General features: G+C 62.8%; 1 protein-coding gene across 9 annotated transcripts in view; it reads right to left on the bottom strand.

Moving 5' to 3' along the window:
* ABLIM2 (actin binding LIM protein family member 2) overlaps window positions 1–25565 on the bottom strand; it is a 161185-nt gene that overhangs the window by 41801 nt on the left and 93819 nt on the right. For 5 of the 9 annotated variants that reach the window (XM_071217458.1, XM_071217449.1, XM_071217467.1 and 2 more), the window contains exons 9-15: window positions 23720–23776; window positions 22400–22477; window positions 20220–20366; window positions 12082–12202; window positions 10617–10715; window positions 5367–5468; window positions 4784–4837 (exon numbers count right to left, since the gene is read on the bottom strand). In XM_071217458.1, the coding sequence (XP_071073559.1) occupies window positions 4784–4837; window positions 5367–5468; window positions 10617–10715; window positions 12082–12202; window positions 20220–20366; window positions 22400–22477; window positions 23720–23776 (658 nt within the window). The remainder of the gene's footprint in view (window positions 1–4783; window positions 4838–5366; window positions 5469–10616; window positions 10716–12081; window positions 12203–20219; window positions 20367–22399; window positions 22478–23719; window positions 23777–25565) is intronic. The other 4 variants (XM_071217452.1, XM_071217464.1, XM_071217453.1 and 1 more) reach the window with 3 other exon arrangements.

Genomic DNA, 25565 nt, shown 5'->3' on the forward strand with positions numbered 1-25565 from the left:
CATTTATATTTCCACTCATCCATCTGCTTACCCACGCACCATCTACCGTCCATCCACTTCAATCCATCCCTCCGCCCATTGAGTCCATTCATCCCTCTAATCCTTTATCCATCAATCACTCCCTTCTTCTGCCCTCCCTTCTCCACTTAGTCCTCCCTCCTTCAGCGAGGGTGCCGAGTGCCCCCGCACTTCCAAGCATAAGGGGTGTAGGAACGACGCGGACGTGCCCATCTCCTTCTGGGGTATGGAGGCAGATGTGGACCACAAGGCTGCTGGACCTTGGGACAGGAGTGAAGTCAACACAGAGACACTCCCCCGAGAACATGCATGCAGGGAGCGCTTACTGAATACACCTGAGCAATCACCTAGCATCTTAAAATCGGGCAGGCCCCGTGCTGAGGGTGCACCAGCACGTGTTAACTGCCAAGTGGCGATGACGGCCACCTTGAGCCTCACTTTACGGCTGAGGAGCCTAAGGTCCCTGAAGCCCCAGCGGCTCTGCCCACCAAACGTGTCCATTCGGGGACGCAGGGCTACCCCTCAGCTAACTCCCACGCGGGTGGCTCGGGCACAAATCCCTTCCCCACTGAAGAGCTGACAGCAAGTGCCCCACGGGCCAGGGCTGCCTCGGGGCTGGACGCAGTGGTTGGCACAGAGCTGTGGGCACAGGGTGAATGGGGGCCCCCGGCACTTCCCAGGGAGGCCCCGCCAGGCTCCCCTTTGCTGGCCAGCATCAGCGCACCAACACTTCCAAGCTCCAAGGGCCTGGCCGGTCTCGGGGGGGAGGGGCAGCAGAGCCGTAGGGGCCCCCGCACCCCCATCGCAGGGGCGCCGGCCGGGGCTCCTGGGCCATCGGGCAGCCTCCGCAGCTGTCCTGGCCAGAGCTCACGGAGCATGAGCCGGGGGCACGGAGCCACCCCCGGAACACCTGCCAGCGTCCCAGCTAGTCCTGGGCCTGGCCCGGGGGAGGGAGCCCCGTTCCTCATTGTCCCGAGGGGCTGGCAACGAGCAGATGCAGCAGCCCCGTGTTCCTCATTCTCCCCAGCAGCAGGCCCAGCCCTACAGGTCGGGTGCAGAGTGAGCGCCGTGTGCCTGCGAGTGTGCACGTGGAGCGTCTGAACCTAAGTGGCGCACGTGCGCATGTAGTGTGAGTCTGGGTGTGCAGTGTGAGTGTGCACGTGTCAGTGCGTGTGTGTGCAGTGTATGTGTACAGCTGCTTGTGTACTGTACGTGGGTGTCTAGTGTGTGTGAATGTGAGGGTGCACGTGTGCAGTGTGTGGTGCATAGGAGCGTGAGTGTGTGTGTGCGTGTGTGTCGTGTACGTGGGTATGTGCACGTGCTGTGTGTAGCGTATTTTAAGTAGTGTGTGCATGGACACAGTGTACATGACAAGTGCACGTGGGCCATGTGTGAATGTGCAGGTATGCGTGTCAGTGTGCCCGTGTGCAGGCGCTGAGGCCTGGCCTGGCTGGCCCAGCAAGGCCACTAAACGCCAGCTCCCTGGGGCCAGCCACCGCATACCCCAGTGCCGGGATGGGCCCCCCCGCGGCACCCGCTCGCCCCTTGGTCACCGGACCGCCTGCACGGGACTTAGCCCTGCTCCCCGCTCCAAGAGGGGGACCCGTGCCCCCCATGTGGCTGCTGGGGACAGGGCTGGCCCTCTTCACCTCCTTTCCCTTCCTCCCTCCCCTCCATAACTCTTTTTCTCAGCTGAGGAGGATATTTTTTCTTTCCTTTTAAAAAACCCCATGATCTGACAATAAGCGAGTAGAGCTGGCACTAATGGAAGGCAAGGGCAATCGGCCAGGGCCCTCCAGGCCAGAAAGGACCATAAGTGGGGCCAGGGGGCTGGGGACACAATCCGATACCAGCCAGGCCACGGGGCAGGAGGACGCGATCCGATACCAGCCGGGCCATGGGGCAGGAGGACACGATCCGATACCAGCCGGGCCATGGGGCAGGAGGATGCGATCCGATACCAGCTGGGCCACAGGCTGGGCGGACACCTCTAATACCAGCCAGGCCACGGGGCAGGCGGACACGTCCAATACCAGCCGGGCCACGGGGCAGGAGGACACGATCTGATACCAGCTGGGCCACAGGGCAGGAGGACACGATCTGATACCAGCTGGGCCACGGGGCAGGAGGACACGATCTGATACCAGCCGGGCCAGGGGCAGGAGGACACGATCTGATACCAGCTGGGCCACGGGGCAGGAGGACACGATCCGATACCAGCCGGGCCACGGGGCAGGAGGACGCGATCTGATACCAGCCGGGCCACGGGCTGGGTGGACTCATCTAATACCAGCCGGGCCATGGGGCAGGAGGACACGTCCAATACCAGCCAGGTGGCCTCGGCCTCCTCATCTGCCAGGCGCCCACCTCGGAGGCGTGTCAAGTGTAAGTGGGGTGTCGCTGACCAGTGCCTGCACCCACATCCTCGTCCCCATTGCCCAACCCCCAGAGTCGCCCCCCCACATCCGGCAGGCCTGCACACCCCACGGCCAGAGGTAGGAACGGGCTTGCTCAGCAGAAGAGGGCAAAGCAAATTTAAAAAACAACTTTCATGAAGCCAAACGCAGAGGTCGAAGAGCAAAGCACTAATTAAGAGGTGTGGGTTTTGTAAACACTTTGGATATATTATCTTAAGTTAATTAAACTGCCATGGAAACCCAGCTCACCATCCCGAGTTTGTTTGGGGGAAATCTAGAGAAGACAATGCTCGTTTCTCACGCCTGGGTGCTGCCCCCGGCCCCCTCCGACTCGGCTGGGTGCTCAGCGGGCTGAGATGGGGCGGGGGCGGGAGGGGGCCTTCCATGCACACACCCACGCTCATGCACACGCAACAATGAACACTGCACACATGCACGTGTAAGACACACATGCACGCACAATGTGTGCACACACGCAAACGTGCACATGCATACACACACAGGTGTGCACATATACATATGCACAGGAGGGCATGCACACGTGTTTGCACGCTCCCGATTGGATGCACTCTGGGAAATCTCATTAAAGAAAAACACACACACCCAAGTATTGGAACCGAGCACCGGCTGACGCCGGCGTCCCTCTGCGAGGGTCCCTAGGACCCGGCTGGGCCGAGCGCACGCCCGTGCCGCGGCCCCGCTCCAGGTCCCACCTGCACTCATGGAGATTTGATTCACGTTTCTCCCCAGAACATGGTCAAACACTGGGCAGAGCAGAGGCGCTCTACACAACCGACGTCATAGAAGAACCAGCAACATCAGCCAAATGGGAGGTAACCAGCCTTCGGAGGGGAGCACCGCTTACGCGCAATGTGAAAAAATGTCCAAGGCTGTGCGTGGCAATAAAACCTAATCGCTCCACGCCACTGGCAATGCAGCCAAGGCCCTCGGCCTGGCTCTGGCGGGGGCGAGAGCAATCTCCTCGCCTGCCTGGCCGTCCCCTGCCCTGCCGGGGGCTGGGCCTACCCCAAGGCACGTGGTTACACGTTCGAAGGAGCCGACCCGAGGCCCAGAGGGGGGGCTCACGCCAGCCCACGCACTGCGGGGCTGAGCCCAGAACACGCAGCCCTCCTCGCCGGCACTTAGCACGGGCGCCACGCCGGGACGGCAGACCCCTCGCGCAGCTGCTCTGCCCTGCGGCTGGACCTCGGTTTCCCCCTCGGCACGTGGGCGGCTGGCGTGGCCGCCCTCTTGAAGAGTCCTGCTCTAAGTCTTTCCAGTGGATATGAGGCATCACCCACTGAAAACCCGAGGGTTTTTTCTTTTCCTTTTTGGGATGAGGAAGTAACACCCAGGGGACAGGGCCTCCTGCACCCAGGGAGAAAGAGGGGAGCCTTGCTCGCTGCCCGGTCCACGGGCTGGCCGGGAGCCGCCGAGAGCGGTCCGAGCAGATTCCCTCTGAAAGCCCCCATCTTGCTGGCAGGGTGGCCGCGGTTTCTCTGGGGGTACCTGGACACTGATTGACACGAGGGATCCCCCTTCCCACCGCCTCAGCCACGAGCACGGCCCTCCACAGTTTAGGATGCGTTTTCATACTTGTCACTCCGGCCGACGTCCACAGCCAGCTCGGCGGAGGGGACGGTTCCATTTTACAGACGAGGAAATGGAGGCTGAGAGCGGTGAAGCACCGTGCCCCAGGCACCCAGTAAAACCAGCGGAGAGCAGAGAGGCCCAGCAGCCAGCCCAGCACGCCCGACCCAGGCGGGCTCCCGTGGGGCGGATGCGGCTGCGTTCGCCTCCGAGAGGGAAACCGGGGCGCCTGGCCGTGGCCTCCCCGCAGCTCCTCCCGGCTGAGGCACGAAGCCCCGTCACCTGAGGCTGCCGCCGTTCACCCCGTCCTGGGAAACGAGTCCTGAAATCCCCACTCGGGACTACATGACCGCTTCTCTCTTTTGTTTTCCAGAGATCAGGCACGAACCGGGCTGAGGTCTGAGAAGACGCCAATCGCCCCGATGTTTGCCGAAACCAATTTGCCTACGCCCCTGAAATCACGGCATCGAGCCCCGAAACCAGGCTCCAGTCACAGACCCTCGTCCCGGGCCCCGCGGAGCAGCCTGGCTCTTGTGACACCGAGAGGCACGGCAGCTTGGCCGTGCCCGTCTTTTGATTTATGAACAGAGGCATCTCGGGAGCCTGCGCGTGAACTTGCACTTGACCTCCAGGCTGCCAGGCCTCTGCTGGGCCTCCACGAGCCTTTGCCAGGAAGCAGGAAAAGGCCATGCTCAGCAGCCAGGGGGCCGGGCCGGGCATGCGGGAAGCAGAGGGCAGTGGGAGGGGGCCGACCGTACCATGCTGCTTGTAGATCGGGGGTTTCCTATAGATGTTATCTTTTACGCCAGTGTCTGGGAGAGAAGAAAGAGAAGAGAGGAGAGAGCAGCAGGGTAAGCAAGCAAACTGTGGCTTCCGCTCTACTGCTTTTCGGTCAACAATTCAGCATATCGGGTTTAGAATCCCCCGGGTTCAGGAGCTGGCCCCCCGCATGATGGATGCCTGGGCCCCACGGCGGGGTCCGAGCATTGCCTGGCCCAGAGGTGCTGCCGGTCACTGGCCGCCCTGGTCAGAAGGGGACAGAGGGAGCTGGATGGGTGGCGGGTGAGAACCTCGGGCAGTGGGAGATGTCACTGGTTCTGACGGCCCCTTCTGCGTCCTATTCCCAGGAGGACAAAACATCTCTCGGTGTTTGTGGGATTTGGCGGGAAATTCAGGCACAGGGCAGTTGTGGGGTGTGCAAATCCCCATTTGGATATTTTCAAATATCAGAATTTGGGGGCACAATGAAGGGGCTTGGGGATCCCCACAAGCGCTGCCAAGTCCAAAATTCTCGGCGGTTCAGGCAAGGGCGGGGCCGGCACGGGAGGCGGGGGGGCCTACCTGGAACGTGGAAGTGGCGCGGGGCCTGCTGGTAGCTGCAGGGGGGCGGCTTGCTGTCTGAGAGCACCGACAGGCTGGGCGTGCTCCGGCCACTTTCGCTGCCTCCAGACCAAAGAGTGAAGACAGCAGGTGAGAGGTGCAGGGAGCAGCCAAGGAGCGCGCTTCCGGCGCTGAGCTCATCCCCGCGAGGCCCTGCTGCCCGGTGGAGGAGCCCAGACCCCGGCCCAGGGAAGGGAGCGGCCCCCAGCACTTCCAGACGGGATCGAGGACTTGTTAATCCAACACTCGAGGTGTGCTCCCCTCAATGGCCCCGCAGCGGGAGCACAACTCCGAGGACGGAGCCGGGTCGGTGGCCAACTCGCCGGACGGGGGGCCCGGCTGTCCCACTGCCCACCCTGGCCGGCCTTCCTGGGCCGAGGCTGGCGGTGAACGCCCACAAATCCCAAATTAGCCCACCAAGGCTAAGGCCTCCCTCCCTCATTACCATAAAGACGCCACTTCTTTCGAGGAGCCCCAAAGCAGCTCTTCAGAATTCAGAATGGGAGCGGGGGCCCCAAAACTAATCAACATCGACCCCACAAGGCTGTTTGCTCAAATGTCATCAAACAAAAAAAGCTGCTGCCAATCAGCTGCCACGTCCCTAAATCAAGCTTTTTGGAAGTAAATGGAGAGCACACACTGACTCCAGCTTCCATTTCTTATCCCATCCCGATTTGGCATTTCCATTTTGCAAACAAATTTGGATTACCAAGTCACAGTTCTGGAAGGCCACAGCTCCTGGGGTGAGCCATCCTCCCCACGCCCCGATTTAAGGAAGGATGTGATGGACGATGCAATGGTTTGGACATCCGGAATGAGGAGACGTATGGCTCATTTAAGCAAGATGCCGCGAGGCACAGCTCCTCTCCCCTCAGCCCCGGGCGCGCCCCCACGGCGTTACACAGCAGCTTGGCAGCAGGAAGGGGAGCGAACGCTCCTATCTTGAAAATATCCCATTCGACCCGCGGCCGTCAAAGCAACGAGGAGCCCAGGCCACGTGGGAGCCACAGGACGCCATGGAGCAAGCTGTCGCGTGGTGGGCTAACAAGGAAGGCGCGGGACAGCCTGGCTCAGAGAGTGGCCTTGTCCGGGCGCTGAGCCGGGGGCAGCGTGAGAGCACGGGGGGGAGGGGGCGGGCTCAGCTTGGGGGGTCCACGGCCGGGGCCCCGATGGGCCTGCCGACGCTGGCTCGGGCATCTTCTCGTGCCTGGGTGTGGGTGCAGATTTCAGCCATCAACGCTGATGGCACTCCAGAGAGGACCACCCTCCCCGCTCGTCCCGGGGGGTCCCACTGCTCCTCAGCTCCCTCCTCTGGCGCAGCATCTGACAGAGCACTGGGCCTGGCCGCAGCAGCAGGGGTCTCCCAGGCCCTGGGGAGAGGGCACCCACGTGCCGGTACAGGGAGCTGCAGCCCCGGCTGGGGCATCCCCAAGGGTGGCACGAAGCGGTGAAGCACAGGGTCTGGAGGCCTCGGCCCCAGGGGAGCCAAGGTGGTCAGCGCGCCCGAGCCGAGCACCTTCCCGACACCGCCGGCCAGCCCCAGAGACCTCCGGGGGCTCGTCTCCTTCTGCACAGACATGCTGGCCCGCAGCCACCCGTCACAGCCTGCTGGCTGGGAGCCCAGCGTGTCTGGGGCCCCTGTCCCTCCCCGATCCCCAGTCCTGCAGCGCAGCTGCCCTGACAACAGGCAGGACGGGGTGTGCGTGCGGGCGTACCCAGGGAGAAGCTCGGGGGAGACCTGGGGGAGACACGACACGGACGCAGCGGCCCCTCACCTCGCCCCCCAGCTCGGGGTGCTGGCCCGGCAGCCCCTCCCCCGCCACAAGGCTTCTCCCGCCTCTGGATTTCCCATCACGCCATCTTGATAAAACGCCCACGCCAGCTCGCTGGGTACCCACGCCAGTCCTGGCACTGGGGAGGACATGGGGCTGGGGGCCGCAGCCCGGGACTGGTGTCCCGGCTGGATCTGGTGTGGCGTGGGAGCCGCTTCCTCCTTTGGCCCCGGCAGGAAATTCCCGAAGGCTGAGCCGCCAGCGGCTCGAGAATGCAGCGGACAGCCTGGCCGCGCGGCACCCTTGACCTGGAGCGGGCACGGTGCCCTTGACCCGGAGCAGGTGCAGCACCCCTTTGGAGGGCACAGCGCTTCCTGGAGGGGGCACGCCGAGATGGGCTCTGGCCACCACCTGCGTCCACTACGTGAGAAGGCGGAGAGGCCGGGGGAGGGCCAGCTGGTGCAAGGGACCTTCCGGAGCCATCCAGGCCCCGCTGCCTTGAGCCACCACGTCTCCTCTGCACCTCTGGGCCCTGATGGGTCTTCTGACTCCGTTTCCCATGACCTGGGCAGCTGCCGGAGCTGGTCGGGACTTGGGGGACGGGCCCTCGCTCCGCTGGTCTGCGGTTTCTCCTGCTTAGACGGGCCTTTGAGCTCTGGGGGAGACCCCAGGGGCAAATGCTCCTCCAGCTCCTGGCGTCGGGGCTCAAGCTCTCAGGTGACCGGCCGCAGGTGGTGACCCTTCTGGCCTGGCCGGGCTCGGCCAGGCTTCCCCTGGAACGCGACCTGCTTCTCCCCCTTTCCAGAAGGAAGGAAGGGAGCCGCTGTGCACCGCCCACACTTAAGGGCCAGTGGGGTCTCGGGCCCCCTCCGTGAGGGCGGGGAAGCCACAGAGGCCGCTGGAGCTCTTCTGCAGGAGAGGCTTGCTCCTCTCATTTACTGCTTTGTTGGATCATTTCCGTCACTCCAGACTCGTGAGTGTCCATCTTTTACTTGGGGTTTCAGTACAAAACCGCGTTTTCTATTCTCTGCCGAAATTGCCGCAGCTTTGGCCATCGGGCGCTGCTGGGTTGGCACCTACTGCAGCCACCCGCGGGCGAGCCCAGAGCAAGGCCAGCCCACGCCAGGGAAACGGGACGCTGACACAGCCGCTTACACGCCACCTGTCACACGTCACGGTCCTGAGGTCACAGTCCTGGAACGGGCTGCCATGAGAGAGTCGAGGCAGCCGAAGCAAGACAAGCGGCACCCGTGCTGGCAACGGCAGTGGCGGGACGCAGCCGTGGCCCAGGGCTCCTCTGCCTCATGCCCCACGTGGCAGGAGGGACGGCTGCTCGGCAAGCCTGGTGCCGCCCGCAGCATTGGCTTTTGCAGGGGAGGGGCTGGTGCGGGCCTGGCGCGCCCCTGGAGACACGCCAGGGACCCGAACTCACGCCGGAGGACAAAGGAGTGCCAGTGGCCCCGGCCCTGGGCATGGCCTGAGGAGCGGACGGGGGGCGGGGGCTGTGGGCCAGGGATGGCCTGCCCTTGGGGAGCCCCCCCTACAGAGACCCCCAGATGGAACTCTCCACCTACAGGGGCACCAGGCAGATGCCAAAGCTGCCCTGGGCAGAGGGGCTGGATGGCTGGCCTTGGGTACCACAGAGAGGGGCAGCAGCCCTGGGACAGCTGGTCGCCAGCGCGTCCAGCAAGCTGCCGTCCAGAGGCTGGAAGGCGCCAGAGCCCCTGGGCGGGGCGAGGGGCGACAAGGGCGGGTGCTGCATGGCGCGGCCTCAGGGATGGGCCAGGACGCACGGTGGACACAGCGTCCGAAGGAGGACCTGGGGGAGGCGGCCTCTGGCAGCCCCACCCCCTCTGAGCCTCGGTCTCCTTGGGGGGCATCCTCCAGCCCCAGGAGAGCGTGGACACTGGGCAGGGGCTGTCATCCCAGGGGAGCCACATGGAAAAGGGGAGCCAGATTGCTCCCAGCAGCGTGACGGGAACAGGGGCAGAGACTGGCATGGAAGGCAGCAAAACCAGCGCCCGGCCGGCGCCTGCCACTGCCCGCAGAAGTCCTCAGACCCCAGCGGCGCACTGGGCATGCTGCCTCTGACCCCGGGGGATGAGCTTGGGTGGCCCACAGCACCAGCAGCCACTGAGGCACGTTTCTGGTGGGCAAAGGGGTGGCCTGGGAGCCCCAGGACACGTGCCATCCCCTGTGCCTCCCTCCCTGGTCCTCCCTCCCGTGGCCCAGGACGTGGCTTCCACTGACCACTCAGCCTGGAGTGGGGGGCGGCAGAGGGGGCTGCTGCCTGCAGCTGGGCCTCTTCCTGGCTTCCCCGGAGGGTAAGGCCTGGCGGTGGAGGGCACAGGCGTGGGCACAGGAGGGGCTATCGCCAGCCCTGCTCCGCCCCCAGCCCAGCCTGGACCGGCCCAGCCATGGGGGTCTCCTGCAGCCCGGCCCAGCAGCAAAGCGCAAGGCAGTGCCAGATCTTGCCCACGGGCCACGCCTCTGCTAGGGACCCCAAGCAGGAGGGACAAAAATACACGAGTCTGGGGCCTCCCCACATCTGATCCAAGGAGAAGTGGGTCTCTGCAGGGTGCCCCTTTCATCCCATCGTTGGTGCGCTCCGGAGACCCCTCTGGCCCCCGTGGCCCCTCTTCAGCGCACCGATGCGCTGTGTGGGGCTTTCTCAAGAAAAGCTGCTGAAGGGCCAGGCTCCCAAGGAGGAGAGGAAGGAGGCATCGAAGAGCAGGGGCTGCTCAACGGGAGGGCAGGGCTCGCTAAGGCAAGTGACAGCCATGCACACGGGAGGGACGTTCAAGCAGGACGAGCCCGGCAAGTATCCAGCCGTCACGGAACCCGGGGCGTCTCCATGCCTTCCTGGTCCCTTTTGGGTGCAGGTTCTTCTGGAGGCATTTCCCACTCCAGGGCACTAAGGAATTGTGTCTCCCGGGGAATCCTCCAGGACCTCCTCGCCGCTTCCTCTCTGTTTTCCTGGCCGCCGTTCCCGTGCATGTGGATGTGCCGATGCGTGGCTCGTGAGTGAGCCCGTGTCGTGGGAGAGCAGGTCATAGACTCGGGCTGGCCTGGGTGTGAATCCTGCCCCTGCCGCCGCGGGCTCTGAGCTGTGGGCACAGCACGGGCCCCTGTGCTTTAGCTCCTGCAAACGGCGGCTGGCGGTACCTACACCCCACAGAGCTGACACGGGAAGAAGATGAGATGACGAGGGCAAGAATGCCTAGAGCAGGGGCGGGCGGGGGCCACACGGCGCCTCCTGTGGACCCTCTCCCCTCCGCCGGTCGCTTAGGTTTTCCTGGGGACATGTAGACACCGACAGAAACGAGGCCAGATGCACAGGACACACACAGCGGGGGGGCACAAGGCTGTACGGGGTCACACAGGACAGGGGCACACAGACGCCGGCGAGCACCCACAGCCCGCGCCCTGCGCGCCTTACCTCGGAAGTAGGGGATGTAATGATGTCTGAACACGGATGGAGGGCTTGGGTGTTGGGACAGGGAGAGGCAGCTACTGGTACCGACACTCGCAGTACCAGCTACGGGGCAACAGAAAGCAAGTGAGTCAGCCTCGCCGCCCGCAGAGCTCCGAATGTTCCCAGGCCCCGCGCCGCCAGGAACATTTCCGTGTCCTCTCGCGGGGGACGCGTGCGTTTTTGAGGTCCCCCGAGGGGGCCGCCGGAGAAGCTTTGGACCATGCTGCGGTGGCCCCAGGGACCCGAGGGGAAAAAGGCGGCCCCGGGGCTGCGGGTGGGGGCTGCGGGGAGGGCGGCTCTCCCTGGGCCCTGCGCGCCGCTTCTCTCCAGGGGTGCCCCTGGGGTCCAGGACCCTGGTTTGAGAGCAGCTGCTCAGGGTCAGGGAGAGCTGCGTCCAATCCGGGTGTCCTCGGGCTGTTCCCTGGACCCAGCGGCCAGGCTGGAGGGTCAGGGGGGCCCAGCCCCAGGAGCGGCCACCAGGAGGGCGGGGGGTCAGGCGAGCCCTGGAGGTCACTGGCACCCTCCTGCTCGCTCGTGCTCTCTCCCCCTCCCGCATTCATTCATCGTCTCACCCACCCACGCATGTTCTCGCGCTCTCGCTCGCTCGCTCGCGCATTCGTTCACCCTCTCTCCCGCTTTCACGGAGCAGGAGGTACCAGGCAATGCAAACAACTTTGCAAATGAACGAGTCCCGATTTTCCCACACAGGCCGCAGGGATCGGAGCCGTATTCCTTAGAGGCGACAGGGAATCATGCAAGAGCTAGCCGCAGAGGTGGCCGCTTGGAGAAGTCCCTCAAAAAGGCAGCTTCCGCGCGGCGTGGCCGCCGGGCGGGGGGAGGTGGGTAAGCTCGGGGAGGGCCGTGCACAGCTGGGCGCTGGGGGGCGGATGGGGGCGGATGGGATGAGATGGGCTAGAGGGGACCCTCCAAGGGGCCCCTTGCCTGCTGCATGGGCCGGCAGCGGCCCCTCGCCCTTCCTCCCTGGGTGGCCCCCACCTCGACCCCCCGTCCAGGTGAGACACGCCAGGTTGCTCTGACCCTAGTTTGGCCATGACCTTGGCCTTCACAGCTCAAGTCTTTGCAAAGACACACACGAGCTGGGCCTGCCTCCCACCCTCCACCGTCCGCGCCACTTGAGAGCGGCTGTCTCTTGCCCCGGAAACATCTGCTAGGTTTGGGGTGCTCAGCACTGCCCTAACACACGTTTCAGAGGACGGCCCCCTGCACCCACAGGCCGCCCCTTTGACTGGCTTTCTCCACCCACAGCGACTAAGCCCTTGCCCTCCGGTCGCCGAGCGGGCTGGTTCCGCCTCGCTCACTGGCGACTCTGCTCCCTTCCAATCACTTTTCCAACCGCCCAGAGCAGGAGCGCAGAAAGGGAGGAGCCGCACGGCTTCCTCCGGGAGAAAGCGACCCCGCAGGCGGGTACCTGGCCGGCTGCAGTGCTGCGGCGACCGAGAGGTCGGGGTGTAGCGCCCGAGGCTGACCGAGCCCGCGGAGCTGGGGCTGGAGGTCCGGCACGGCTTGTAGCCTCGGTCGTCCTGGTCGCCCTGTGGGGGGAGACAGGGCCGCTGAACATGTGCCTTTCGCCCCGCCCATCGCCCCATCGGGGCTCGTTCCTGGGCCTGAGTCGGTGTGGCCCCCGGTCCAGCAGGCCCTGCACCCGCCAGGCCCATCTAGGGGGTGAGCTGGGGAGGCCTGAGCCTGGCTCCCGGGCCCACCACGAGGGAGGGACACCCCTAGGCCAGGGTGAGCCCAGAGGTGGTGGGAGCCCCCGTTTCCCCCACCTCCTTCGGTCCCCTCCTGCCCAAGCTCCCAGCACCCAGGGTTCCTTGAGCACAGTCTGAGAACGACAGCGCATTCACCCTACCGCGGCCGCCTGGCTCCACCGCGGCCCACCTGCTGTCCAGGTCCCTGATCAATTTTGAAAAGCAGAACAAAAATGAACTGCTGTGAATAAACGCTATTTGACATAAAAAAAATATAATTTACAGGAATGATGAGGTAGGCAGGTGAGGAGTGGGTTATCCGGGAACCTCTTAGGCCTGTTTTTTTTTCTTCTAAGATTTATTTCTCTCCCCTTCCTCCCCCAAGTTGTCTGCTCTCTGTGTCCATTTGTTGCATGTTCTTCTTTGTCTGCTTCTGTTGTTGTCAGAGGGTGGAGAATCTGTGTTTCTTTTTGTTGCGTCATCTTGTTGCATCAGCTCTCCATGTGTGGGGCACCATTCCTGGGCAGGCTGCACTTTCTTTTGTGCTGGGTGGCTCTCCTGACGGGGTGCACTCCTTGTGCATGGGGCTCCCCTACATGGGGAACACCCCTGCGTGGCACGGCACTCCTTGAGCACATCAGCACTGCACGTGGGCCAGCTCCACATGGGTCAAGGAGGCTCGGGGTTTGAATCATGGACCTCCCATGTGGTAGACGGACGCCCTAACTACTGGGCCAAGTCCGCTTCCCGTTTTTTATGTTTTTAAATGTAACATTCTTTGTGCTCTATTAACTTAACTGAAAAATAAAAATAGAAAAAGAAAAGGAAAGAAAAAACCGAACACTTGCGCCCGCTCCTCCGCGAGGACCTGGTGCTTCCCGTGTGTCCCGGCGGAGAGGCCGGCACGGGCCTGGGCACGCTGGGAGCTGGGCTTCTTCTCCGAGGGAGATGCCGACCCACAGTCGGCTGGTGGGGGCCCGGGGCCCCAGGCGCCTGCGCTGGGAGGACCGGCAGAAGGCAGCGCCGTGCGGGTGTGAGGCACGATTATGAGGACGTACACGGCCAGGGGCTGCCCCGGCCTGAGCCGCCTTCCGGGGGAGCCGCTGGTGCTACCTTTCCAATGTGGGAGCAGCGCTGTGAGGCACGGGGAGGCAGGCAAGGGGGCCCGGCCGGTTGCCTCGGGGGCTTCGGCCAGAGCAAAGTGGGCCGTGGACGCAACGCGTGGCCTGTCAGCGCCCCCCACTGGGGCAGCCCCCCCCAGAGTCCCCTCCCACATGGACCCCCGGCCTCCAAACAGGAAAAGACCAGCACCACCGCACCCCCAAACTCCTCTAGGCAGAACCGCGGCCGTGGCGCCCTGGAAAGGGGCCCCGGAGACGCCGGCCCGGGAATGAGCCCAGCATCTGCCCGCCGGGCACCTGTTCCAAAAGGGAGACCAGAGCCCTGCGGCCCGGGACCCTGCGTTTCCCCAAAAAAGAAAGAAAAGGGGGCTTGGCAGAAAGCAGGGGCGTTTGGGAGCCTCAGGGCCTCTCTGGCCAGGACCCCCGTTAGCGCAGGTGAGCCCGGCCCACCCCCTGCATGTGCGATGTCGTAGGGGAGGGCCTCTGGAAGGTGAGTGCCTCTCCCAGGTGAGCGGGAATGGGCAGCAGTGACACCTGCCAGCGGCCAGCACTGGGCGCCGCCCTCCTGGGCAGCCATCGGCCCACAGTATCTGTAGGCTTGGGAAGGAAAAGCCCTTTGCAGGCCCTCCCACGGGGCGGGGGAAGTGATGGCTGCAGGGAGAAGCCCCCACCCACGGCGGGGTGAGGCGGCAGGTGGGGGAGCCCCTTCCGAGGAACAACAGGACGTCAAGGGCCCTCCTTTCAGGGGCAGGAGCACTCTTAGGTTCTCCCCAACACGGGGCAGGTACGTGGCACTGGCAAGGAGGGGCAGGGGTCAGGGTGTTGAGGGAATGCGTTTTTCACTTATTTCACTCCCCTTAGACTGCAAGAAGCCAGGCTGGAAGGGTCTCTGGGACCCTGCCTAAGCTTCTCCTTTCACAGAAGGGAAACTGAGGCTCAGGTGAGCTGCCTGGTCCCGCGGCTTCCAGCCCAGGGTTCCTTTAAAAAAATGAGGTTATTTCTAATACACCCACCAAACAAACTGCCCCTCCCCTTGCCCCTGTGCCCTCTCATTCCTTGCCTGGCTGTGGATCGCTATTTCTAGACATCTCTGTAAACGACACTGTGCGATACTTGTTCTTCTGCGTCTTGCTTATTTCACTCGACCTAACCTTTTCAAAGTTCTTCCACGGCGCAAGAGGTCTCAGAACTTCATTCCTTCTCGTGGCCAAGCCACATTCCGCTGTGTGCATGGCCCGTAGTTTGTTCATCCGTTCCTCTGTCGGGCGCTTCCACCTTTAGGCTATAGCGAATAACGCTATGACGATGGGTGTACGAGTAGCGGTTTGAAACCTTTCTTTGGGTTTGTACCTAGAAGTAGAACTGCTGAGTCATATGCTAATTCAATAATTTTTCCAGGAATTGCCACATTGCTTCCCACAGCAGGTGCATCATTTCACATTCCTACCTGCATTGCACAAGGGTTTCAATTTTTCCAGTCCTCCACACCACACATTTTCTATTTTGTAAGTAACAGCCTTCCTAGTGAGCGTGAGGTGGTATCTCATTGTGGTTTACATTTGCATTTCCCTCATGGCTAATGATGTAGAGCATCTTTTCACGTGCGTATTGGTCATTTCTGTGTCTTCTGTGGAGAAATGTCTATCAAGTCCTTTGCCCGTTTTTTTAAACGGGATTGTTTGTCTTTCTGTGGCTGTGGTGTAAAATTTCTTTACATATTCTGGATATTAAGCCCTTGTCTGAAAGACGGTTTGCAACTCTTTTCTCCCATTCTGGAGGGTGTCTTTTTCACTTCCTTGATAATGTCCTTTGATGCCCAAACTTTTAAATTTTGATAAGGACGAACGGGTCTTGGCTCTTTTGTTCCTCAAGTTTTGCTGTCGTATCTAAGGAGGTGCTACTAAACGGCAGCCAAGAGGATCCTCCCCTACGGTGCCTTCTAAGTGAGTTACAGTCGTAGTGCTTATATTTAGGTCTTGAACTCACTTTGAGTTAATTTTTGTGTATGGTCTGAGGTAGGGGTCTAATTCATCCATTTGCATGTGGACACCCAGTTTTTCCAGCACCATTGATTGGCGAGACCATTCTTTCCCCATTGCATGTACTCAGCATCCTCGTTGAAAATTACCTGGCCCTAGGTGTGTGGGTCTCTTTCTGGACTTTCAGTTCTGTTCCACTGGTGATATGTCTACCTTTATGCCAGTAACACACTGTATGGGTTAGCTTTGCAGTACAATTTGAAGTTGGGAAGTGTGAGTCCTCCAACTTTGTTCTCCTTTTTAAAAACTGTGTTGGCTATTTGGTATCCTTTGTAGTTCCACATGAATTAGTGGATTGGCTTCTACAGTGTGCAAAAAAAACCCAAAACAGGCTGCTGGGGATTTTGAGAAGAATTGTGTACAATTTTCAGATCCCTTTGGGTAATATCGACACCTTAATAATGTTCCATTTTCTAATCCATGAGCACGGGAGGTCTTGCCGTTTATTTAGGTCTCTATATTAGTCAGCCAAAGGGGTGCAGATGCAAAATACCAGAAATTGGTTGGTTTTCATAAAGGATATTTATTTGGGGTAGGAGCTTACAGATACCAGGCCATAAAGCATAAGTTACTTCCCTCACCAAAGTCTATTTTCACATGTTGGAGCAAGATGGCTGCCGACGTCTGCCAGGGTTCAGGCTTCCTGGGTTCCTCTGGGCTCAGCTCCTCTGTTTCCTCCACAAGGTCAGCTGTGGACTATCAGGTGAACAGCTCTGTCTCTCTTCCTGGAGCTCCAGCTTCAGCATCAAACTCCAACATCAGAAACCCCCAACTCTGTCCTTGTCCATGTCTTTTATCTGTGAGTCCCCACCCACCAAGGGGCAGGGACTCAATGCCCTAATGACGTGGCCCAATTAAAGTGCTTATCATAACTAAATCAGACCCAGGTACAGATCAGATTACAAACAAAATCCAATATCTATTTTTGGAATTCATAACCATATCAAACTACTGTAGTCTCCTTTTATTTCTTTCAGCAGTGTTTTGTAGTTTTCAGACTTCAAGTACTTTATATCATTAGTTATACTTATTCCCAGATTTTTGGTTCTTTTAGATGCTATTTTAAATGCAATTGGTTTTCCTTTTATTTATTTATTTTTAATTTATTTCTCTCCCCTTCCCTGCCTCCCCCTCCCCCCCACCCAGTTGTCTGATCTCTGTGTCCATTCGCTGTGTGTTCTTCCGTGTTCACTTATGTTCTTGTCAGCGGCACCGGGAATCTGTGTCTCTTTTTGTTGCATCATCTTGCTGCATCAGCTCTCTGTGTGTGTGGCACCACTCCTGGGCAGGCTGCACTTTTTTCACATGGGGCAGCTCTCCTTGAGGGGCGCACTCCTTGTGCATGGGGTTCCCCTATGTGGGCGACACCCCTGCGTGGCATGGCACTCCTTGTGTGCATCAGCACTGCACGTGGGCCAGCTCATCACACGGGTCAGGAGGCCCTGGGTTTGAACCCTGGACCTCCCATGTGGTAGGTGGATGCTCTATCCATTGAGCCAAATCTGCTTCCCGGAATTGATTTCTTAATTCTCTCTTTGTATTATTCATCCCTAGAGAAACACAATTGGTTTTTGTGTACTGATCTCGTACCATGCCACTTCCCTGAAATTGCTTATTAGCTCAGGGAGTTTTCTTGTGGAATCCTTTGGGTTTTCTATAAATAAGATCATGCCATCTGCAAATAGAGTTTTACCTCTTCCTTTCCAAGCCTGGTGCTCTTTTTCTCTGCTAGATTCCTGTGTTTTTGGTGACTTGCTGGCAGGGACAGCTTTGCAGAAGCAGGCAACGCTGTCGGGCTCTGAGGCTGGTTTCTGCCTGGCACAGCTTCTTGCCCCCACCTCATCAGGAGGGCCCCACAGAGACCACCCCTGAGCTGGCCCCCAGCCAGAGTACAGCAAGGCTGAGAGGGGAGCCTGCTCGGGGACCCCGCAGGTGGGGGTGGGGGGACACCTGAACCCTCCAGGCAAGGAGAAGCTGCCATGGCGACAGCGCCCAGTCCGTGCCACTCTCGAGCTGCACATGTCGGGTCTGGTATTTTGCTCTCCCAGCTCGGCTATCTGGGGACAGTGGTTCCAAGGTGCTACGGGAAGTGCACAGAAAAGTGGGTGTCAACTGCAGCGTGAGCAGCTACGGGATGGGGCAACAACGACGACACTGAGCTGGGGGTCACACACAGGGGGGCCCTGAGCATGCCCGTGGCCACGGGCTGACCCCGACATGGGATGGAAGGAACCTCGGGCAAATACACCTGACCCAGCTCATTGCCTGCCTGCCAGAGCCGGCCACGGGGGCAGGCGGGAAACTGCAGCTGAGCCAGGAGGCAGCCCCTGGGAAAGGTGACCCTTTCTTCCTACTGCCTGCCCAGGGTGCCTGGGATTCACATAGGGCTCAGAGATGCTGGAGGAGGTCTCCGAGCTCGGTGGCGGTTCACCGTGAGACGCTGTGCTCTGTGGGTGTCGGCATCCCTGTCGCATGGAAATGCCCACACACGCACGCCCTCTGCTCTCACTCAGGCCCTTCACAACACGTGGACGCCCCTGGCACCCACGCCAGCCTGCCTGGGCTTGGAGGACCCCCCACAGCTCCCACAGGGACACAAGGTCAGACTGGGACTGGCTTTGACTGACGTTCCGAGCCAGAAGGGGGTGGGGCCTGAACCGCGCTCTGGAATTGGGTTCCCGTGTGCGTGAGGAAGCCTACTGCAGAGGGAGAAAACAGCCGCGGGCGGCTCCAGGGTGGAACGGCTGGGGTCCAGCCTCCTCCGCGCCACTCACCGGCTGGGGACCTTGGCTGTGCCGCTGGGCTGCCGCGACCCTCTCCCGGGGCCTGCCCCGGGCTCGGGCCAGAGGCTGGACAGTGACGGCCACGTCTGGCTCAGCCCGTGGTGGGGTGCGGGGTGGGGGGTCCCCCCTCCCCACTGCATGCAGCCCTTCATGGCGTTCCTGGGCTTCTCAGCCCAGACCACAGGCCCCGTAGAGCCGGGGAGGGGGGGGCAGCAAGGCAGGGGGGCCCTTATCCCAGACTCTAGCCACCCCTGAGCAGGAGAGTGGAGCCTTCTCACCCTGTCCCCCTGCCCTGAACGCCACAGACGTGCCCAGAGCTCCACAGGTGTGCTCAGGGCTCCACGGAGGTACCCAGACCTCTGCAGGGGTGCCCAGGGCTCCTCAGGTGTGCCTAGAGCTCCGCGGGTGTGTCTGAGGCCCCACAGGTGTGCCCAGGGGTGCCCAGGGCTCCGCAGGGGTGCCCAGAGCTCCACAGGTGTACCCAGGGCTCCACAGGTGTGCCCAGGGCTCCACAGGTGTGCCCAGGGCTCCACAGGTGTGCCCAGGGCTCCGCAGGTGTGCCCAGGGCTCTGCAGTTGTCCTCAGAGCTCTGCAGGTATGCCCAGGGCTCGGCAGGTTGCTCAGAGCTCTGCAGGTGTGCCCAGGGCTCCAAAGAAGTACCTAGACCTCTGAGGGTGTGTACAGGATTCCACTGGCATGCCCAGAGCTCTGCAGGTGTGTCCAGGTCTCTCCAGGTGTGCTCAGAGCTCTGTAGGTAGGCCCAGGGTTCCATGGAAGTACACAGATCTCTGCAGGTGTGCCCAGGATTTCACTGGTGTTCCAGGGCTCTGCAGGTGTGTCCAGGACTCCGCAGGTGTGCCTAGGGCTCCACAGGTGTGCTCAGAGCTCCACACGTGTGCCCAAGGCTCTGCAAGTGTGTCCAGGGCTCCGCAGGTGTGCTCACAGCTCTGCAGGTGTGTCCAGGGCTCTGCAGTTGTGTCCAGGGCTCTTCAGGTAAGCCCAGGATTCCAAAGACGTACTCAGACCTCTGCAGATGTGCCCAGGATGCCACAGGTGTGCCCAGGGCTCTGCAAAAGTGTCCAAGGCTCCATAGAAGTGTTCAAGGTGCTGCAGAAGTACCCAGAACTCTGCAGGTGTGTCCAGGGCGCTGCAGGTGTGCCTCAGGTGTATCTACAGCTCCGCAGGTATGCCCAGGCTGCCTATCTCTCCACCACCTGTATCCCCTGTGGCTCTGCTGGCATCTTGGCCTTTGTTTCCCAAGAGACCATTAAACGGACTCTCGAAGCAAGCGGGGCTGGGGACACGTATGTGGAAGGTCCCCTGGGCCCAGGCTTCACACACACGCCCACATGCGCAGCAACGCCCGGCAAGGCCAAGCCTTCCTGCCAGGCACCCACGGTCACGGTGGACTCCAAAGCCTCCAAAGGGAAAGCAAGGCCAGCCTGGGCGCAGCCCAACTAGAGAGGAGCGACGGGTCCCAACGGACAGTGTCCCTGGGATGGCGTGGGAGACGCCACATGTGGCGCAACAAGGCGGCCACACGGGCTCAATGAACCCCTGAACAAGGGAGCACGCCATGGACGAGGGGGCAGGGGTGCATTCTGGGTAAAGGAAAGCAAGGTACTACACCGTGAAAACAACCCCACACGAGAGGACGAGACCGCCACGTGGCTCTACCACTCCCCTGGGGTCAGCGCTCTGTGGCCTGCAGCCGACAGCGGGTCCCTACAGGGCCAGCAGGGGGCGGGGCCTATTGCTAACCGAGCGCCATGGGTGCATTGGAAGGTCACTGGAAGGTCACGGGAGGCTGGGCATGCGGGAGGGTGGCGAACGCGGGTGGGAGCTCCGGGGCCCAGGCCGCCCTCCGCCGGCACGCCCCCCACCCGCCGCGGGCCAGCGCCAGCAGGGCTCGTACCTCGCCGCAGCTCTGCCGGTCGCCCGCGGCGTGGCTGACGTAGGGCGCGTAGGAGATCATGTCGGGCCGGTCGATGTCGTAGATGGCCTTGCTCTTGGGCAGCGCGGCCAGGTCCCGGTAGTCCAGGATCTCATTGCCCAGCCGGGCCTGCGGGGAGGGAAGAGCAGCGAGGAGGGGGAGCGTGAGATGGGCGCCCCAAGGCCGCGCACGCCAGGGCCGGCAGCTGAGGTCACGCCGCTTGGCAGCGGGGGCGCAATCGTGCCGGAGGCCCAAGGCTCGGGGGGCCCCACAGCCGCTGCACGGCCACGTGACCGCGAGGAGGGGCTTCTCTGACCCTCAGTTTCCTTTCCTACCTTGGAGAGGAGATGTGATCCACTAGATGGCGCCGAGGGTCCAAGAGGCCAGGCCTGACCCATGCCTGGCACCCAGACAGGAGGGCCCAGGGACAGCCGAGAAGGTGACACCCACACGGCCGCGCCTGTCGGAGGCGGGCGAAGGCAGGCCCGTGCCCCACCCGCTCTCGCCACACACACACGCTCTGCACACTCGCAGCACACACACTCCTTGTGCTCTGGTACTTGCACACCTACCCCCACCTCGCTCACACTCCACACAATACACACACTTCACACATACCCCTTGTCCCCACACTGCACATTCACACACGCTTGTGCATGGACACCTGCACACCCACGTGCTTGCACACACTTGCACACCCACACTCACACCCACCAGCACCAGCACACCGGCACACACACCCAGCCTTTCTATGCACTCGCAGCCTGGCAGCAAGGGGCCAGACATCCGACAGGACCACCACAGCGGGGTCGAGGCCCTCCCGGCCTTGCCTACCTCTGAGCCGCACCTGGCCCACACCTGGCCAACACCTGGCCCACACCTGGCCAACACCTGGCCCACACCTGGCCAACACCTGGCCCATATCTGTCCACACCTGGCCCACATCTGGTCCACACCTGGCCAACACCTGGCCCACATCTGGTCCACACCTGGCCCACACCTGGTTCATTGGTGATGCTGAATGAGTGCGTGGCCACAGTCACCTTGCATTTGTTCAGGTTCAAAATGCCCTGATGCCCCCTGCCCACAGCGGCCACTCACTCCTCTGCCTGGCCGTCCCCCACAGCAGCCCATACTGGCACGTCAGCTGCCTGCCTGGCCCCTTCTCCCAGAGCAGAGGCCACCAGCTCCGAGGGCGACGGCGTGCTGCCCAGAGGCAGGAGGGGCCCCGGAACGGCCAAGCGGGGCCCAGACACCACGTCCAGCGCTCCCTGCCCCAGAGCGCCAGCTGGCCCTCGCCTCGGGCCGCAGGGCTCTTTTCCACATGGCAAGCTTTGGGCTTTCTACACAAGTAACACTCACACATAGGGACAACCTCCAGCCTCTACTCCCACCCCCGGAGAAAGCTGCCGCTAATTTGTTAAAACCCCACCCGCCATCTTCATATTTGTCTGCACACTCTACGTATACACAGTGTGTGTCATCGAGGGAACGTGGCGGGGACGCCCGTCCACGTCAGCCCCCACGCCCATCCATGTCAGCCCCCACGCTCTTCCACGTCAGCCTCCGTGCCGTCCACATCAGCCTCCGCGCCCCCGTCCACGTCAGCCCCCATACCCGTCCACGTCAGCCCCCGCGCCCGTCCATGTCAGCCCCCGCGCCCGTCCACGTCAGCCCTCGCGCCCGTCCACGTCAGCCTCCTCGCCTGTCCACATCAGCCCCCACGCTCGTCCACATCAGCCCCCACGCCCGTCCATGTCAGCCCCCATGCCCGTCCACGTCAGCCTCTGTGCCCCCGTCCACGTCAGCCCCCGCGCCCGTCCACGTCAGCCTCCGCGCCCGCATTGCAACCCCACAGGCCACCGCCCTCCCCGGCGTGGCCCCACCACCCTGACCGCTGGGTAGCCGGGCGTCTCCTCTTCACACCACAGTAAAACCCGAGAACCGGGGGCTCGGCCCCAGCACAACTGCTGGGTCAAACCAGGATGCCCGCGTTTTAAGGCTTTGAGCGAACTTCCAGAAAGTCGGCACCGACTTCCACCAGCAGCAGAGAAGGGCGCCGCGCCCCACTCCCTGCAGCCCTGACGGCGCCGTTGCCAGCCGACCCCTGACCTCGCCCCCCCCACCACCACCCGCCCCGCCTGCGCTGGAGTCTTACTTACGTAGATCACGCGGTTCGGAGACCCTGAGGTGCTGGAAGCAGGGACAGAAATGATGCTCTCTGAGGAGGTTCTAGTTTCCTGGAAAAGGGGAGAGAGAAGGAGACTGAAGGCGGAGCACAGGGCCAGGAGCCTCGGGAGGCCACCGCTGAAGCCGCGCTCCGACAGGCCGCTCACGAGGTCGACACACATATAAGTAAATGCACGCTTTTCATCTGCAGGGTGAAAGAGTTCTTAAAACAAACACACAGGCTCGAGCGATCGGCTGGAAGCCACGCAGGCGCCGTGGCGGGTGGCCCGGGTGACCGGCCAACTGCGACGCTCTCCCTGGGAGCCAGGGGCACCCGAGGCCCGAGCTCCCCCGCCAAAGGAAAGACGCTTCTCTGGGGACAGGATGCCCACGAGTTCGCAAGCTTGAAAGCAAGAGCGTCTCCTCCAGCCGCGCAGCGGCCGCTCAGGGCGCCGTTTCTCACCCACATGACGGGGGCAGAGCCGCAACTCAGCCTGCCCAGCCCTGCCCGTCAGGGCGCCCCCCGGGGCCACCCTAAGGCTCCCCAGGCTGCCCCCACAGGCCCACCCTCCTTGACCCTCTGATGTGCCCCCCAGCCTCCTCAGAGCAAGGTCCTTGCCGGGTGCCCCCCCTTGCTTTGCTGCCTGCCGACTGGCTCAGGAGTGGCCTTGGCCGGCCACCACTGGCCATCACCATCCGGCCCTTGGCCCTGGGACCGGCTCTTTGGTGCCATACTCCTGCTAGCCCATCCCTCTCCTGGCCTGCCCACGGACCCCTCCCTGTCCATGCCTGCTGCACCCCAGGGCAGGGGCTCCTGTGCACCGAGCCCCCCTCCCCGCTCTCTTCTCCAGCCCCCGCCTCACCTCGTTGCACCTGGCATCCTCGCCCACCTAGCAGGGCGGGACCCGGGGCCTGATCACTCCAACCCCCCATTCAGCCCTCGTTCCTGGACGCCCCCGCCGGGCCTCCCCACGCCGCCCCCTGCCCGTTTCCACCAAGGGCCTCCCAGCCCCCCAAGGCCAAGATGGCAGACGTCACTGCCCTTGGCTGCACGCCCTGCTGCCCCCCACGGGCCTCCCCCTCGTCGCGGCGCCCACTGACGCGGCCCTGCTCTCTGATCTCCCCCATAACCGTGCAGCCAGCCTGCAAGGTGCACGTGCCCTGGGCGGGTGCCGGCCGCCTGGGTGGGGACAGGCCCGTGGCGGGGGGGGGGGGGGGGGGGAAACACGCAGCTCGGCAACGACCAGAGGACACGGGGAGGACGGACACCAGCAGGCCCGGACGCGGGGCACACACGGCCGCGGGGGACCAACCTGCAAGGCCCAGGGGGTGGCGCCCGCGCAGGCCTGCTGGAGGAGCTGGTGCTGCATCTGGAAGGCAAGCAAGAGGGGACGGCGTGACCCTCACTCGTGGGCGGCGGGCGCCGCGCGGGCGTGCCGCGGCCTCGAGCGCAGCGCCGGCGTGAGGCACGCGCACCCGCAAAGGGCACGGAGAGCACCGGACGTGGCCGCGCGGGGGCCGGAGCACGAGGGCAGGGCGTCGCTGCCCTGTTCGACCTCGGCTGGGCACGCGGGCGCCGGTGACTCGGCTTTCTGCCACAATGTGTGCGTCGGCGGGTGACCGCAGAGGCGCTGGGGGTACTGGTTTTGGGGTTGAAAGTCAATTTCCAGGAGTAGGTGAACAGCAAGTACGGAATCCACAGACAAGGAGCGTTGACTGTGTGTGTCGTCCCTAAAAACCCCCGTTGTGCCTCGGCTTTCCTGTCTATAAAATGGGGAACCTCGCCCGAGGTCCCTCCTGTTTCCGGGGATAAAGTTGGGGACGAGGCAGGGTCGGTGCTTCTTTCACTTCGACCTGGGCTCGTGGGACGCGCTTGACAGAGCCGCCCCTTTGTTGCAAAGCGGGCGAACAGCGGGCGTTTGAAAGGCCACGTCTCCACGCGCCGCCCAGGCGTGAGAACTTGCTTTCAGGCCACGGAGAAACCGCGCCGGCCTCCGAGCGGCTCCTGCGCCAGCGTCACCGCCGGCATGGCTGCGATGAAGGGCGCCTGCTGCCCGCTCAGCCCGGGCTCTGGCTGCACTCCGAGCACGTGCAAGGAGGGTCCCGAGTTCGAGAAGGTCCTGAGCACAGCGGCCACGTCACTGCAGCAACGTGGCCCTGCACACTCTGTGCCCCGCTGTGCGCTGCCCCGACGTCGTGGAGAGGAACAGCAGCCTTGAGTTGAGCAGCCTGGGGAGCTGGGTTGGGGTCCCCCTCCCTGACTCTGATTTGCCCAATGGGGGCTCCGTGGGACTCAGGCCCCAGCCGTGGGCTCCCAGGGCCAAAGGGCAGCGACTTGGCCCAGATGCCAGCCCAGCCCCTACCCCTGTCCACTCGGGCCGCAGGGTCCCCCCTGGGCTCGCCCGACACACAGGAAGGCCAGGAGAGGCTGCAGGGGCTGACACCCCTCAGTTTCCAAGTTTCGGCCGAGGAGTCGAGGTCCAGAGAGGGTGAGAGACTTGCCTGAGGTCGCTCAGCTGCAGAGCACGGGGCCGACTCCGACACCAGGCTCACGCCACCGCCCCGGCTGCTGCGGAGGGAGCTGCGAGAACGTTCTTGCTCACGCCCGGCCAAAGGGCCTTGCTGGGCCCCTCAGGCGGCCCCCACAAGCTGTGTCCTCCCTGCTCGGCGGTCTCTGCCACCCCTGCAGGCGGCCCCGAGGCTCCCACCCACGGCAGCCGTCGGATCCCTGGGCGTCGGGTCCTCCTTCTTTCCTTTTTCTTCCCCATGTGAGGCCATGAGGCACTGCCTCTTGCACCGTGATGATGGAGACCCCCTGTGGGACCTGCCGGTCGCCCAGACCCCTCCCGCAATGCCACCCCGTGCCCACCTTCACCCTGCGTCGGGGCCCGCTCTCCAGGCCCCAAAACCCGCTGCTCCTGCCGCAGTCCCCCGCAGTCACGCCGCCCCCCAGCGGGGAACCTGGCCCCCTCCCCTGCCAAGGCCAGCGCCCCGAAGCGCCCCTGGCCCTGCCCCCCAGGCCGGCCCGTTGCTCCCTCCACCAGCACCGAGGGCACTGCTCTGTCCACCACTCGTCTCTCCCCCACAGGCAGGGCCGGGGACCCCGGGGCCTCGCTCTTCTCTGCTTCCCCGGCACCCACTCCAGAGGCGCACAGCAGG

The sequence above is a fragment of the Dasypus novemcinctus genome, chromosome 1 (genome assembly GCF_030445035.2).
Source record: "Dasypus novemcinctus isolate mDasNov1 chromosome 1, mDasNov1.1.hap2, whole genome shotgun sequence".
Taxonomy (NCBI): domain Eukaryota; kingdom Metazoa; phylum Chordata; class Mammalia; order Cingulata; family Dasypodidae; genus Dasypus; species Dasypus novemcinctus.